This window comes from Psammomys obesus, unplaced genomic scaffold (assembly GCF_907164565.1).
Source record: "Psammomys obesus unplaced genomic scaffold, mPsaObe1.curated_primary_1811, whole genome shotgun sequence".
Lineage (NCBI taxonomy): Eukaryota > Metazoa > Chordata > Mammalia > Rodentia > Muridae > Psammomys > Psammomys obesus.
Genome location: NW_026596064.1, coordinates 9264476 through 9278679, shown reverse-complemented (window position 1 = coordinate 9278679; position 14204 = coordinate 9264476). Strand labels below are relative to the sequence as shown.

The window sequence follows — 14204 nt, the reverse complement described above, 5'->3', positions numbered from 1 at the left end:
GGGGAAATGAAAATTTAATAATAATAAGCAAGGATGTCTGAGATCTCAGACTTATATTAGGGTAATAACTGGGCAAATATGCCAGAATAAATCTTATAAAATTGTACTTCATATGGCCTGAAATAATTAAGTTTTGTTTTAAAGTAACAAAATTGGCTTGAAGCAGTTATGAAAAGCAAATGCATAGGTAGTCTCATCTACATGTCAAAAAATAATACTTTCTTATTCACCAACAAAAAGCTAAGCATACACTTTCTTACAAATTTTCATTTGATTAGGCTAAAGATTAAAAGCACTGTGTAAGCTTTATCTTGTATTTGTGTTTCTTTTAAATTAGAAGATGGAACAAATAAGACCATATATGCATTTTTTCCTCTGAGATCCTAAATCTTGAAGTTAAATGAGAAACTCCCACTTACCTGCAGTGAAGAAGTCCTTCAACAAGCTGAGGCTTTCAGCGATCTTGTCCAGGTCAGGAGCTAAATTGGCAAGGTCTTCTGAAGTCGGAAGGGCTTTTCTAACTTTCTCTACAGGGGACCAAAAGCAAGTATAAAGAACAGTCTCAAAGCAGGATACAGCAAAAATATGAAGGCTATAAATGAGTCAACTTGCTTAAACCTCAAGCTAGCCCTACAAAATACTTCCTGCTGTCAACTCCACTTAGAGATGCAAACTAGAGCATACAGCAAAGTGAGGGAGCCAGGGTTCAAGACAGGCAGCCTTGCTTTAGAATCCAGACTCCCAGTCACTACACCGAGATACTGGTAAATACATTATGTTGCACAGTACTGACATGTATTTTTTTTTAAATGAAACTGTCCAGTTTCCTAAAAATACCTTTGTTAACATGGTTATATTTAAGAAGTACTATGATGAAGCAGTTATGCAGATTAAACCCACCTCCATATGTCTTAAAAAGGGACTGAATTTTTTTTTTTTAATTTCATCATGAGTTACTTGCAATCAGCTATTGAACGTACCTTGTCCTCGCCTACTTGTTAAAGGCAGGGGCAACATTTTAAGGGGTAAAGTTACTTTGTACACTAACAGACTTCTAAGGAACTTGGCTGCAGAAAGTAGAAATGACCAAGGTAGCCATAGGGTCCTAGTATGTATGATGCAGGCAATGTTGCATAATGTGGAAAACAGTATTTGGTAAGGTTGCTAGCAGCAAGGAAATGCAGATAGGATGTGATTAGTAGCAAAACACAAAACCAAGGAACATATCCCTATGACTATATAACTTTTAAATAAGAAATTAATGTTAGCCACATTCAACTAATAAGTAAAACCAGAAGAAAATATTCCTAAAGAGTGGTGGCAGCCATGTTAAATTGACTATTGGATATTTATTCTTACATTTTTTTTCTTCTGGGTTGGCAAGATGGCTCAATGGGCAAAAATGCTTATCACCAGGCCTATCAACCCAAGGTACCCATAGGATCCCTTTTAATTACAAAAAATGCCCTCAAAATGTCTTTTGACCTCTACGCTTATGCCTCTGCATGCATATAGGCATCTGCATGTGTGTGTGCACACTAGCGCACCCACACACATATAAATGTAAGAAACATTAAATTTTCTTTTACAGATTATTACTTTCATTACTAAAACAGAACTATTACATGTTAGGCTCAAAAGTTACAAGTACAAATGCAACTATTCCTATTGCCATCCCCTCCCAATCCAAAAGCTGTTTCGAATGTTGAAGATACAAACCCAAATCAATATACTCATCAATTTCCCATATAAAGTCAGGCACAATCCACTTATAGTCACTAAGGTCTGGTATCATATCTTTCCATTCATTGAAGGTCTAAAAGACAAGAACATATGTTAATCAGATAACCCAAATGCCCTACACCAATATAAAGAGAAAGCACATTGGTTAAAACAATCAACAAAGAAAATGTATCCTGTACAGAACCTTTAAGGAATGAAATTATGTAAGTCCAGGTCTTTTAAAAACAAATCAGTAGGTAACTAAGTAGAATGAAAATAAATACTCTTGTATCAAATGTGGAAAATGTAAAAACTCAAAACATTCCTATTTCAAACAGGGCTCATGTTGGCATGAGCAAACATGAAGCAAAAGGAAGACAGATTGGGAGAGAAGTCACTTTGCTTCTGGTTCCAGGGCTGTCCAGAGTGGCCCTGTGAACATGCCACCTGACTTTGTCTCCTGTGCTGCTAAATGGCAGTGCTTAGAACCAAACTCAAGTGTTCTTCCTCCCAGACCACACTCCATCTTCCAGGGCATTTATAATTATAGTAAATATTTACATGGCACCACTAAACAACATAGAGCACAGTAAATATATACAGTGAATGACTCAAAAAAAAAGACAATTTCTTTCTACTACGCTGTAAAAATTTATGATATTTTGGAACAATTAGAACTATGCAGCCAGTCCTGAAGATACCTGATTAAACAGGGTCAAATGAAAGGGGAGGAGGACCTCTCCCCTATCAGTGGACTTCGAAAGGGGCAGGAAGGAGATGAGGAAGGGAGGATGGGATTGGGAGGGAATGAGGGAGCAGGATATAGCTGGGATACAGAGTAATAAAATGTAACTAATAATAATAATTTAAAAAAAAGTTATAGTAAGAAAGCAAACTCACTTTTTTGGCTGTATAGCCACCCCCAACAGCAGATCCCAGTATGATATATCGAAGTTTCAGGAGCCTGGCAGCTATCCTTGCTGGCCAAAAGTTCCTATGGGGCTGGTAGCCATATTTAATTGGAGAAAGTTTCAGTTTATGTAAAGAAAGGTTAGTTAGAGAAGAGAACTGCTGAAATGATGTCCTTGATTGTGGTCTTTGAAGCTTCAAGATGGGATGATGTGAACGGTAAATACTTCGTGAAACCAGGTGTAGTTTTTGGAGCGGTAAGTTTCTTTGTATCCTAGAGCTGTGTTTCACTAAGGATTGGCAGACTTCACTGAAAAACAAACAAACAAACAAACAAACAAACAAGGATGGGAGAAACATCAGAGAAGATAACAATGCTTTGGAACTAACAGAAAAGATCACGCACCCATACTTACAAACCATGTCCCATTATACAAGAGTTTATATTTCCTGTGTGCCAGCTCATTCAATCTTGCTGAAAATGCTACCACAAAAATAATGACACTAGCTCCATTCTACAGATGAGGGAAAATGTGGCACAAAGATATAAACACAACTTGCCGCAGAAGACACTAACAAAGGAATAACGATGGAATATGGACACAAACAAAAGAATAATGATGGAATATGAGTGCAGGCATGAGGACTCCAGACTCTACATGTTAATTTACTATATGTGGGTTGTGATATTGGTCCAAGGAACTGAAACCAAAGAGAAAAGAGGTGGTTACTTGTTTTAGCAAAAGTTGTACACTGTAAAAGCCAGTAACAAAAATACATGCAAAGTTCTACTTTAAAAGACAACAATTCTAACAGTCAAGAACAGTGACTTGTTTTGCCTTCCAATCCTATGTTAGTCCAGAGATGGAAACTAAGTTAATCCTACCTTCAAGAACCTGGGTCCTTAGAAAAATATAAATAGCAGAATAGGCCTCAAGAGACAAGAATCTCATTGTACATGTGAAGGGTCTGAGTTGTTCCCCCCTTCCTTCCTACATGGATGGCAGCTTTCTGATAGGAAGCCTACATGGCTGATCTTACTCAATGCACATCTGATTCAATCCTATTGGTGGGGTCCACCGGTGAGAAGGTCTTAGCTCATGTAACTAGAGGAAAACAGTTGAGTGTTCCTCTAGTTACATGAGTTAAGACCTTCTCACCGAAAAGGCACCACAGGCTGCAGCTCTTGTTTCCAGCTATGTCACAGACACTATGCTACGTGCTTTCAAAAACCCAACATGGGAAAACTCAAGAGGATGAAGATCTTCTTTCATAAACCTATCTGTTTAAAAAAAGGATGTTTTGCCTGACAGTAAAAGAGAGGCTGAAACTAGGTTCCATCTATAGAAAAGCCTGAGGTCTTTCCACGAGAGATGATGCTGGACAAATGTAGATGGCAGCTAATGTGCAAACAGAGGGAGAACCGGAAATGGAGCTGTGGTGACATTCTGGAGGATCTGCTACCTCCTCTGAGTTGCTCAGCACACAGTTTTGCTAGGATCCGGTTTCTTGATTGTGCCACCCTTCTTCTCACCTTAGGGCCTGCAAAGAACTTAGCAAAACTAGCCCAGAATAAGGGCTTAATGTCACTTCAGTATCCATTTGTACTGCTCTTTACCAGTGTGTGACTGAGTGAATAGCCTTTTAACCTTCAAGAGGTTAGTTCTACTTTTCAGAAAGGTGCTAATCCCAAATCTAATCCCACCTAAATGAACTCCAAGTCCACATGTAGCCCTCGGGTATTTATGTCTTTATTTATTTTCTCCCTTATTTCTTTCCAAATCCCAAATATTCCTATTTTCACAATGGTGGAAGCAATAACTTTAAGTGACAGGGACAGAATATTCCAGGTAAGTACTTAGAAGTAGCATGTTCTTCAATTGTCTTCTAAAGGCAGAACTGACTCAAAGCAAATCCTTGTATGTAGACAGGTATCTTCTAGAGCTGCCAGTTCAAGAGACTGATAAAAGCTCACCCAAGGGAGGGCTTTTAAATTAAAGATAATTCTGTATCTTTTTAAGTTTAAAAATTATCATTATTATTCATTTTATGTGTATTGATGTTTGTTTGCATGCATGTCTGGATACTTGTGTGCAAGTTACCAACAGAAGCCAGAAGAAGCATTGGATCTTCTGCAAACAGAGTTACAGATGACTGAGCTATGATATGGGTGATGGAAATCAAACGCAGGTCCTCTGAAAAAGTAAATATCTCTCCATCACCTCAATAAGGTAGTCTTGACATATAGATAAGAGAGTAAAAGGAGCAGAAGAACAGCAGTTGCTCTGGAAGCTGATGAAATCTGCCAGAGAAGACCTAAGGATCCCAAGTGTATGTGTACGGGTGGAGAAGGCTTCCTAGACGCAGCTGGCATCAATATTGGCATTTGTAACAGGTTCATATCACTCACCTACTCTATCAAAGCCCTAAAAGGAAAGTTGCTAGGTGAAGTAATCAATAACAGAAAACACAGCTTGCTCAGTCATTCATCCCTCTCACCAAGAAGTAGCACAATCAAAGCATCTGCGTTGGTCATTGGCCCTTAATGCTTAAATGTGACCAGACAATCAGACTCCTAGAGCAAATTAGGGGCTCTTAACATGATATCACATGTATTGACAAGATTCCTGAAATACTGAAAACTTAAATAAGAGCATTTTCCAAAATATTAGAGAATACAACATTTATAGATTTAAGCTTTAGAAAAGAGCTTAGTGAATATTAAAGAGCAGTTTACAGAAAGTAAAGCTACACTTGCATATACCTCAATCGCAGAAAATAAATTAAGAACACTTTCTAGGATGCAAAATAAAGAAAAAATACAGAAGACATAAGCTATGATACAAAGAAATGGTATCAAGGTGGGAAGGTGAGAGGCTCTCTCTCTCTCTCTCTCTCTCTCTCTATATATATATATATATATACACATAGGGTACATAGCAATGATCCATTAGGATCAAGGAATAAAGTATTGGATATGTATATACCTGTGCACCTCTGGATGCATGTGTAAGTTTTGGGAGACTTTCTGTTTGTTTTCAGTAGAGTTCCCTTTTTATCATGTATACTCATACACAGAATGTAATATAAAACAGACTTTACAACATGTAGCTTTATGACTTGGGTTACAACTTAGTATATTACGAACATTTCCACTTTTACAACAGTTAAGATAACTGTAGCTTGGAGAAAACTTCAACTAATCTTTCAGGACAGATGTATTTAATGTCTTTCCAAGGTGACCTCATAACTTTTACAATGTATGGAGGAAAAAAAGGAAGTCCTTTTTTGTTGTTGTTGTTTGAGACAGGGTCTCCCTGTGTAACAGTCCTGGATATCCTAGAACTTACTGTGTAGACCAGGCTGACCTCACAGAGATCCATCTGCCTGTCTCGTAAGTGCTGGGATTAAAAGTGTGCACCACCATGCTGGGCTGGGAGTCCGTGTCTTAATTAGCTTCACACACACACATATATATATATATATATATATATATATATATATATATATATATATATATATATATATAAAGAACTTGCCTTTCAATGACTTAACTCTTTAGTTTTCTGTGACTGGGTCTTGCTCTTTAATTCTTTCAGACCTGGTACTTGCTATGTTGCTAAGGCTGGCCTTGAACTCCTAGATGACCTCATCTCAGTTTCCTGAGTGTTGAAATGTACAGGTTTAACAGCATTATACATGGCTTAATAATTTTAGCTTTTTAATGTGTAGCTACCTAAGCATTACTCAAGAAATCCATTTTATTTTTTCTAATCTTTCTTTGTCATTAATGGAAGTATTATATTATTTAATCTTATTTTTAAAGTAGGCATATAATGCTAATGGTTACTTATTATACAGGCAAAGAGATAAAATTTTAAGATAGTATGCATATAAACACGTTGGGGCAGATGCCTACTTTTTTTTTTTTTTTTAAGCAGATAAAAAGTAGAGGTTGTATTTTTGGAAAGGAAGACCATACTAGACCTACCTAAGCAATCTCACATTTTAAAAAAAAGTATTTAGAAAGAAAAAGAATACATGCAATGGAAAGAAGAAAATAAAGTTGAAGAAAAATTCTGCAGAACTGAAGAAAGAGATTTTTTTAATCAAAGGTCAAGCCAGACAAGTGACGAAAAAGAACACCCACAGTTGAACAAAGTCTTAAGAAATCTGAGACAAAGGACAGAGTCAAGAAAGAACAAAGTGGCTATGGAGGGAAAAAGACTTCTTTATCCAAAGAAACTTAAAAACAAGAGTCAAATGTGATGCAAAGTACATCACCCCAAGTCATCTGCTCTTGTTTATCTACCACATCTTTTACCTATGTAGAACTGACTATTTTGAAATAACTTTTTTCATTAATTTTACACAAATACTTATTGTACCCCCAAAATGTTGGTCATTGGCCTTTCGTTTGACTTGTCTAAGAGAAGTATTTTTATGTGTATATAAAAGTCTGTTTCAACCTTATTAATAGAGTAGGACTTAGTTGCATTTTGTTTGTTTTTGGTTTTTTGTTTTGTTTTGATCTGGTCATGGTTTTTCAAGACAGGTTTCTGTTTAGCCCTGGCTGTCCTGGAACTTGCTCTGCAGACCAGGCTGGCCTCGAACTCACAGAGATCCAACTGTCTCTTCCTCCCAAGTGCTGGGATCAAAGGCATGCACCACTACTGCTGGCTTAAATAGCCTATTTCAATACTAAAAGTTGTGAAAATGTCTAAATTAAAATCACACAAAATTAAAAATAACTCAATCATGGCAGAGGCAGTTCTACTTTTGGACTCTTAATTAACTCTGACAAAACAAATGGGTTCCATTCCTTATAAGTATAATAAACCATTTCAACCATTTAAGAAGCTCCTGGGGCAGGGCTGGAGAGACAGCTTATTGGTTAAGAAAAAGGGCTACTCTTCAGAAGCCTGAGGTTGAATTCCCAGAACCTACAACTCCCAACCGTCTGTTACTCTAGTCTCAGAGGACTGAATGCTGTCATCTGGCCTCTGTGAGCAGCAGACACACAAGTAACACACAGACATAAATGCTGGCAAAAGAGATATACACATTAAAAAAAAAATAAAGTTCTAGGGTATGTAGAGATGCATGGAAGGGTTAAGAGTGCTAGCCATTCTTGCAGAAGACCTGAGTTCAGGCCCAAGTATCCACCTCAGGCAGCAAAACTGCCTGTAACTCCATCTCTAGTGGGACCCTACCCCTCTACCCAGAGAAGGGACCTGTATTCATGTGCAAATACAACCTTCTCCCATACACATAATTAAAACAAAATCTTTTAAAAGTTCTAACTAAAATTGAAGATCAATGTTTAAAGGTAAAGTTAACTCAGAAGAACTAAAATTTCCCAATCTTCCTTGGTGTATATTATTTCCTATAATCAAATGTCTGAAACAATATGTTAAGCTTGGAGTTATCAGAACAAATGACATATATAACATCAAATTTAGCATCGTTAAAATGCATACAGCAATTCATATAAATGAAATTATGTCATGATTTTCGACCTTAAAACCAGGCTAGTGCAACAACAGCACTATTAGAAAAGTGGCGCCGCACGCACCACGTCGTATCAAAGTGTACCTCAACACTGAACAAGATCTCCTCTGAGGAGGGCGTCTCTTAAACATTGTCCAACATCACGTGCGTCACTGCTCTACGTCCGACTCCAGCCAGAGGGTCAGGCAGACAGGTAGAGAGCCCTTTCATACAGAAGAGCGCAAGTACCTGCATATGCAAAGTATATATGGCCTAAGGCTGGAAGAAGACAGCTAAATGAAACTCACGGAGATATAAGAACACAGCCAGGCCAGGGGAGAATAACAACAATAAAAGCAGCGACTAGAGACAGAGATAACAGCGAGAACACAAGGGCACGGATAAAGGGAACAGCAATCAAGGCATCCAAAACCTTCGAGTTGAATGAGAAGTGGTCACCGGCCAGCGCCCGTCACTCCGACTGCTCAAACATTTGCAAGAATTCTCTAAGAGCCTTGGACTGGCCTGACGGTCACCTGCACATTCAGAAAGTAGTGATGGAGCAACCCGGCTGTCTAAATGGCACAGAACGTGACATAACGGGGCCGGGTCGCAGGCCGCACTTACCAGGCCACGACCGCCCGACGTACTCGCCACATCCCGCCAGCGCAGACCACACACAAGCGCCGAGACGGCCACGTGGGAGCCCCGTGTCGGCCCCAGTCCGACACCTGCTCCAGCAATGACCCAGGAGCAGGCGCTCAACAAGGGCATAGAGCAGTCGCTGAGTCCCTCCCAATGGCGCATGTACTTCCGCAAGAGCCGGCCGGGCACCCGTAATAAGTCCGTCCCCGAAATAACCACCCACAGGAACGATAGGAGAGCAGCACAAACGGCCCGCGGAGGACTACGAATGCCTTGCGAGCCTCTGGGCGGTACCTCTGTAGTGCTCCCCCTCTCGGTTCCGCTCTCAAAGTGAGCCGGTTGGAATTATGAAAATGAGCTTCCCGGTTAAGGATTCCAAGCGAGATGGTTGGGCGGGCTGTCCTCAAGAAATTCACACGGTGAATGTTTATTGGGAGCAGCCAATTTAATGATATCTGTTTAAAAGCATTTTTGTAACCGAACAATCTTACAGTCTTGGTAGGCTAGGAACCTTAGATTTTTCTGGGATCCGATCGGAGAGACACTTTTGACATTTGAGTTTGTAGGTTTGGAATATGCACATATAGTTTCATAAAAGCACAAATTATTTTCTTTTTCATTCTTTCTTTAGTTGGCTTTCATCTGATTGTTGTTGCTGTTGTTGTTTGTTCGTTTGTTTTTGTTTTTCAAGACAGGGTTTCTCTGTGCATCCCTGGCTATCCTGGGCTCGCTTTGTAGACCACGCTGGCCTCAAACCCGTAGGGATCCCCTGCCTCTACTTGCCCAATTGCTGGGATTACAGGTGTAGCCACTGCTCCCGCTTCATCTGAATTTTAATGGCACTGATTTATTGAATTTATTCTTATCAAAGTCTCTTAACATCTCCAAATCTCTGGTAATGGCCCTTCAGCAGTTTTCAGCTAAGTTCTCTTCCTTGTCTTTTGACTTTCAAAATGTCAGATTCATCCTCCCATTTCCCTGTAACCCATCCCTCCCCATTTCTCCTTACCATCCACTCTACACAGTTGATTCCTAGGACCCTAGCTACCTGCTTCTCCCAACTATTTTTTAGTGTTCAAAAGGTGTGGGCATCTTGGGTTCCTTCCTTTTTCCAGCTACATTTTCTCCTTAATAATCTAAATTATTTACACTACTCCAAATATCTCTTTCATCTTCAATTCAACCATTTTGTATTTTTAAGAGGAAACTGCGGTTCAGAAAAGGAATATTGCCCATGAAAGATTATGATGCCAATTAATTGCATTAGTAGGAACTAAAATTGGAGGGTCTTGTACTTTTTCTCACTTCAAGGACTATTCCTTTTACCCATCTCTCTCTTCTCAACTCTATGTCTCTGTCTCTCTCTCTCATACTTACACAAACAAAAGCACACACACCACCACCACCACCACTACCAGACCAAATAAAATCTCTTTTCATTTAATTGTCAGAATCATAAATCTGGATCCATCTACTCAGAATACCATCAAATATATAAAGTATCTTGTCACCCAACTGCTTGACAATGAACTTTCCTAATGCAGGCCTCCAGGGATATATTTACTGTGGTGAGTGTTTTGATGATCATTTCAGATGGAAACTTACTATAAACCCTAACCAGTATAAACCAATATGGAAACCAGTATAAACCCTAACATTTTCTAGTACCAGATAAAACTGTATTTGTTATTATTGCTTCCTAATTCTTGTTTGGAAAAAATAAAAGGGAGAAATCAAGTAACAACTACTTCCATGCGTAATTTCTCTCTGCACTTTACAAAGCTCTTGTTTTGTAATTCCTTTTCTAGGCTGGGAATACCAAACCAGTCCTATGTGCAGATTTTGTCTACTATTAAATGAAATAACAAAATATTAAAATCAGCATAAAAGTCTCCAGATAGTAGCTAATTAAGTGAGTTATATTCATACTAGCCACAAAAACCTATGAGCTCATTGTATCTGAATAAAGAATAAATCCTGAAATAGCTGGCCCTAATTTGAAGTGGCTTTAATTTAGATTTTGTTTTGTTTTAACTTCATAATGTTGCCAAAGAAATGTAGAGGAGAAAACTCAATAAAAAGCCATGCTTCAAATACTTGTTTTGACCAGTATACTATCTGACAATTGCACGAGTTATTCAACATTTTATAAAATAAGCCACCTGTCTGCTAATGTATCGGTTGTAAGCATGTTTAAAGTAAATGGGCTAGAGTGAGGTAGGAAGTTTGAGAGGTGAGGTCCCTCAGGTGATATTTTCAAATTATAATGGGTTTGCATGATATCCACCTGACTGAATGTACATAGGAGAATCTTATAGTGCTGGGTAGGACATCTTGTCAAACGGTTATGAAATCAAACCACAACCATCAGTTCAAATTCAGGCCACAGAGTTGTTTTGTTTGGCTATACAGTGTGAAATAATACTGGACTTCTTGCTGTCATGTAAAAAAATTAAAAATTTTACAGTTAAACAAGCTCAGCCAGTTGTGGTGGCATGCCCTTGTAACCCAACCCTCTGAGAGGCAGAGGCAGGTGGATTGCTGTGAGTTTGAGGACAGCCTGGTCTACAAAGTGAGTCTAGGCCAGCCAAGGCTACACAGAGAAACTCTGTCTCTGAAAAATCAAAACAAACAAATAAAGAACAAAACCAGTTACTCGTAAAATACCAGACAACATTAAGTCATTAATCTTAAAAAAAAAAAAAATTGGAGGCAAGGAGTCAGGAAGTGTTTTATACACTTCCTGAGGTTAAATACATCAATGGCTCTGATTGTGGTCTTTTCTTAGAAAACTCAAGAGAAGTTTTTAAAAACATAAACCATTGTTTATATAAAAATTATCGATTGATATACTTGGAGCAGTGGTTCTCCACCTTCCTAATGCTGCAACCTTTAATACAGTTCCTCATGTTGTGGTGACCCCAACCATAAAATTATTTTCATTGCTGCTTTTATAATTGTAATTTTGCTGCTGTAATGAATCATAATGTAAATATCTATGTTTTTCAATGGTCTTAGTCGACACCTGTGAAAAGGTCATTTGATCCTCAATGGGGTCATGACCTCACAGGTTGAGAACCACTGATTTAGAGGGTGTGATGTACACACCCCTCCAAGAAGAATATAGATACAAGAGTAAACTATGTGATGTTCAAGGAATATAGTTGAATAGGATATACGACACTCACGTGTTACTAATTCACATGTTCATAGTACATGACCAAAGAAAGGATTTAGGTCGATGAGTCTTAGTGAAAGGCAGAGTGAGGAAAGGACTCACTGCTTCCTAAGGGAGGAGAACTACCTTTATTTTTACTTGTTAACTTGTATATTATTTAACACAAACAAAGATGCTAACTGTATCTTCTGGTCTAGGGGTCATGAAATAATTTTACCATTTTAAAATAAATTTTCAGGTTCAGTTAGGAACCGAGAAAACCAGCAGTTAAAAGTCTCAAAAGTCTCTTAAAAGTCTTTACCTTTTCATGCAGAGAAATGCTGTTTGGCTAACCAGTTGATCAGAGAAAGAACAAAGAACTATTAGTGGAAATCTATACACTTGTGCTTGTCCATGACTATGCACTTAAGGTTTTTATTAAGTTTCTTTGCAAAGTTCTTCTTGGAAGGTATCCAAGGTCCCTGATATTACATTCTTCCTGTGTGGTTTTGTGGGGAGAGAAGCATCTGGAGGCACATGCATTCTCAAATCACCACCAGACTCCCCAGTGCTCAGAAAGGCATGTTACAGTCATTGCCAGCAGGCATGCACAAGTTTCTTCCCACGGATAGTGTCTGTCTATATGAAACAACCCAAGACTCTTTTCTTTCCTCAACTTAGTCTTTTTGTCTGTATTTCATGTATGTGCAGGTGCCTGAGCGTGACAGAAGAGGGCAGCAGATCCCCTGGAGCTGGAATTAACAGTAGTTTGGGAGCTGAGTAATATGGATGCCGGGAACAAATTCAATTCTTCTGCAAGAGCAGCAAAAGCTCATAACCACTGAGACATCTCTCTAGCCCTCATCTATATGTTTATAATCATTATAGGCACTTACTATAGAAGCTGAAAATACTCTAAAATTTAGTTAGAAGTACAAAAAATAAATAAGAATGTTAAAAAAAAAAAAGAAAGTTGAGACTGGAACATTTCTGACTACCTCACTACAAAACTTACTACAAAGCAACTGGGAAGGAGACAGTGTATTAGGTGTAAGGTCAAATCCACCACGGACAAGAATAGAGGATTCAGAAATAGATTTCAAATTGTGTAGTGTGAGGTGATGGTTAATTTTAACCACCTGATTAACATCTGGACCTCTGAGCATATCACTGAGTCTCCAGATGTGATTAGATCAAAAGGGATCTCACCCAATGAACAGTTTAGCTCTTTGATAGACTCAAAATTTGAAGAGATGTGTAGGAGGTGGCGGAGTTGTGGAGGGTAAAGGTTCAGATGGAAGATGTGGAATCACTGGGTTCGTGTCCTTGCCCTGTCCCCTTCCTTCCTGATACTGTTCCAATCTTCTTCCTGTCCACCAGGAAGTAAAAGTCCTGTCCTACATGCTCCAGCCACCATGCAGTTCTGGCCGAGACCATGGAAATCCTGAGGTAAAATAAATCTCATATATTTTGGTAACAACTAAAAATAACTATACATACAGCTAACTGGCTCATGACAAAAAGCACCAAAACAGTTTAATGGAGAAGGAAGTAATTTTTTCTGAATGGCAACAGAATAAATGAAGATCGATATTTTAAAAAATACACCCACTCCACTTACAACATCTTCCATACATTTATGCCATATGCAAAAGTTAGTATGTATACAGTAAAAATTATATTACCTGAGTGTAAAAGCAAGAACAAAAGCCGATTGGCAACCTGTGAGCAGACACACAGTTTTTAAGGCACCAAAAGAAATACCATAAAAAATTTAAATTCACTGGACTTCATCAAACTAAAATCTTTCTGCTCATCAAATAACACAGAAAATGAATAAGCAAGCCTTAAATTAGAAGTAAATGTTTTTATCATGCATATCTGAGGAAGAACTTATGCTAAGACAATATAAGAAATTCATAGCTATCAATTTGTAGGTATCCTCCAAGACTCAAATGTTTAAATTTAATTCCCATTGTGAAGTAGTAAAAGGGCAGAAACTTAACGCAACTCTGGTGTGAGGAGATAGAGTCTTAGAAAGTGAGGAGGACCCAGAAGAGTTAGGAGGATAGAGTCCATGATTAAACGCTGGTGGCTTTACAGGAAGAGAGCAATCAGAGAAGATATCCATAGATGCTTCCTGTCTCTGGTTATGCAATACCCTGCACTGCCTCAGAGCTCTCCCAGCCTTTCAACCTTAGAGCAGAAGTGTGAGCCAAAATAAACTTCTACCTTAAAAGGCCCCCTCACACATGTCATCATACGGATAAGCCAACCAATT

The 14204-nt window shown here is 38.5% G+C and overlaps 1 protein-coding gene and 1 long non-coding RNA gene across 7 annotated transcripts in view; one reads left to right on the top strand and one right to left on the bottom strand.

Moving 5' to 3' along the window:
• Positions 1 to 8941, bottom strand: part of Opa1 (OPA1 mitochondrial dynamin like GTPase) — a 73778-nt gene extending 64837 nt beyond the window's left edge. For 5 of the 6 annotated variants that reach the window (XM_055624862.1, XM_055624861.1, XM_055624864.1 and 2 more), the window contains exons 1-4: positions 8749 to 8941; positions 2623 to 2941; positions 1720 to 1816; positions 420 to 527 (exon numbers count right to left, since the gene is read on the bottom strand). In XM_055624862.1, coding sequence (XP_055480837.1) covers positions 420 to 527; positions 1720 to 1816; positions 2623 to 2941; positions 8749 to 8780 — 556 coding nt within the window. In that variant the 5' untranslated portion in view covers positions 8781 to 8941. Of the gene's footprint in view, positions 1 to 419; positions 528 to 1719; positions 1817 to 2622; positions 2942 to 8554; positions 8584 to 8748 lie in introns of those variants that run through there. The other variant, XM_055624866.1, reaches the window with a different exon arrangement.
• A 198-nt stretch (positions 8942 to 9139) lies between these two features.
• Positions 9140 to 12760, top strand: LOC129689600 (uncharacterized). Its single transcript, XR_008722143.1, has 3 exons — positions 9140 to 9185; positions 10218 to 10334; positions 12635 to 12760. It is a non-coding gene; the product is annotated as an uncharacterized LOC129689600 (long non-coding RNA).
• Positions 12761 to 14204: the final 1444 nt, after the last annotated feature.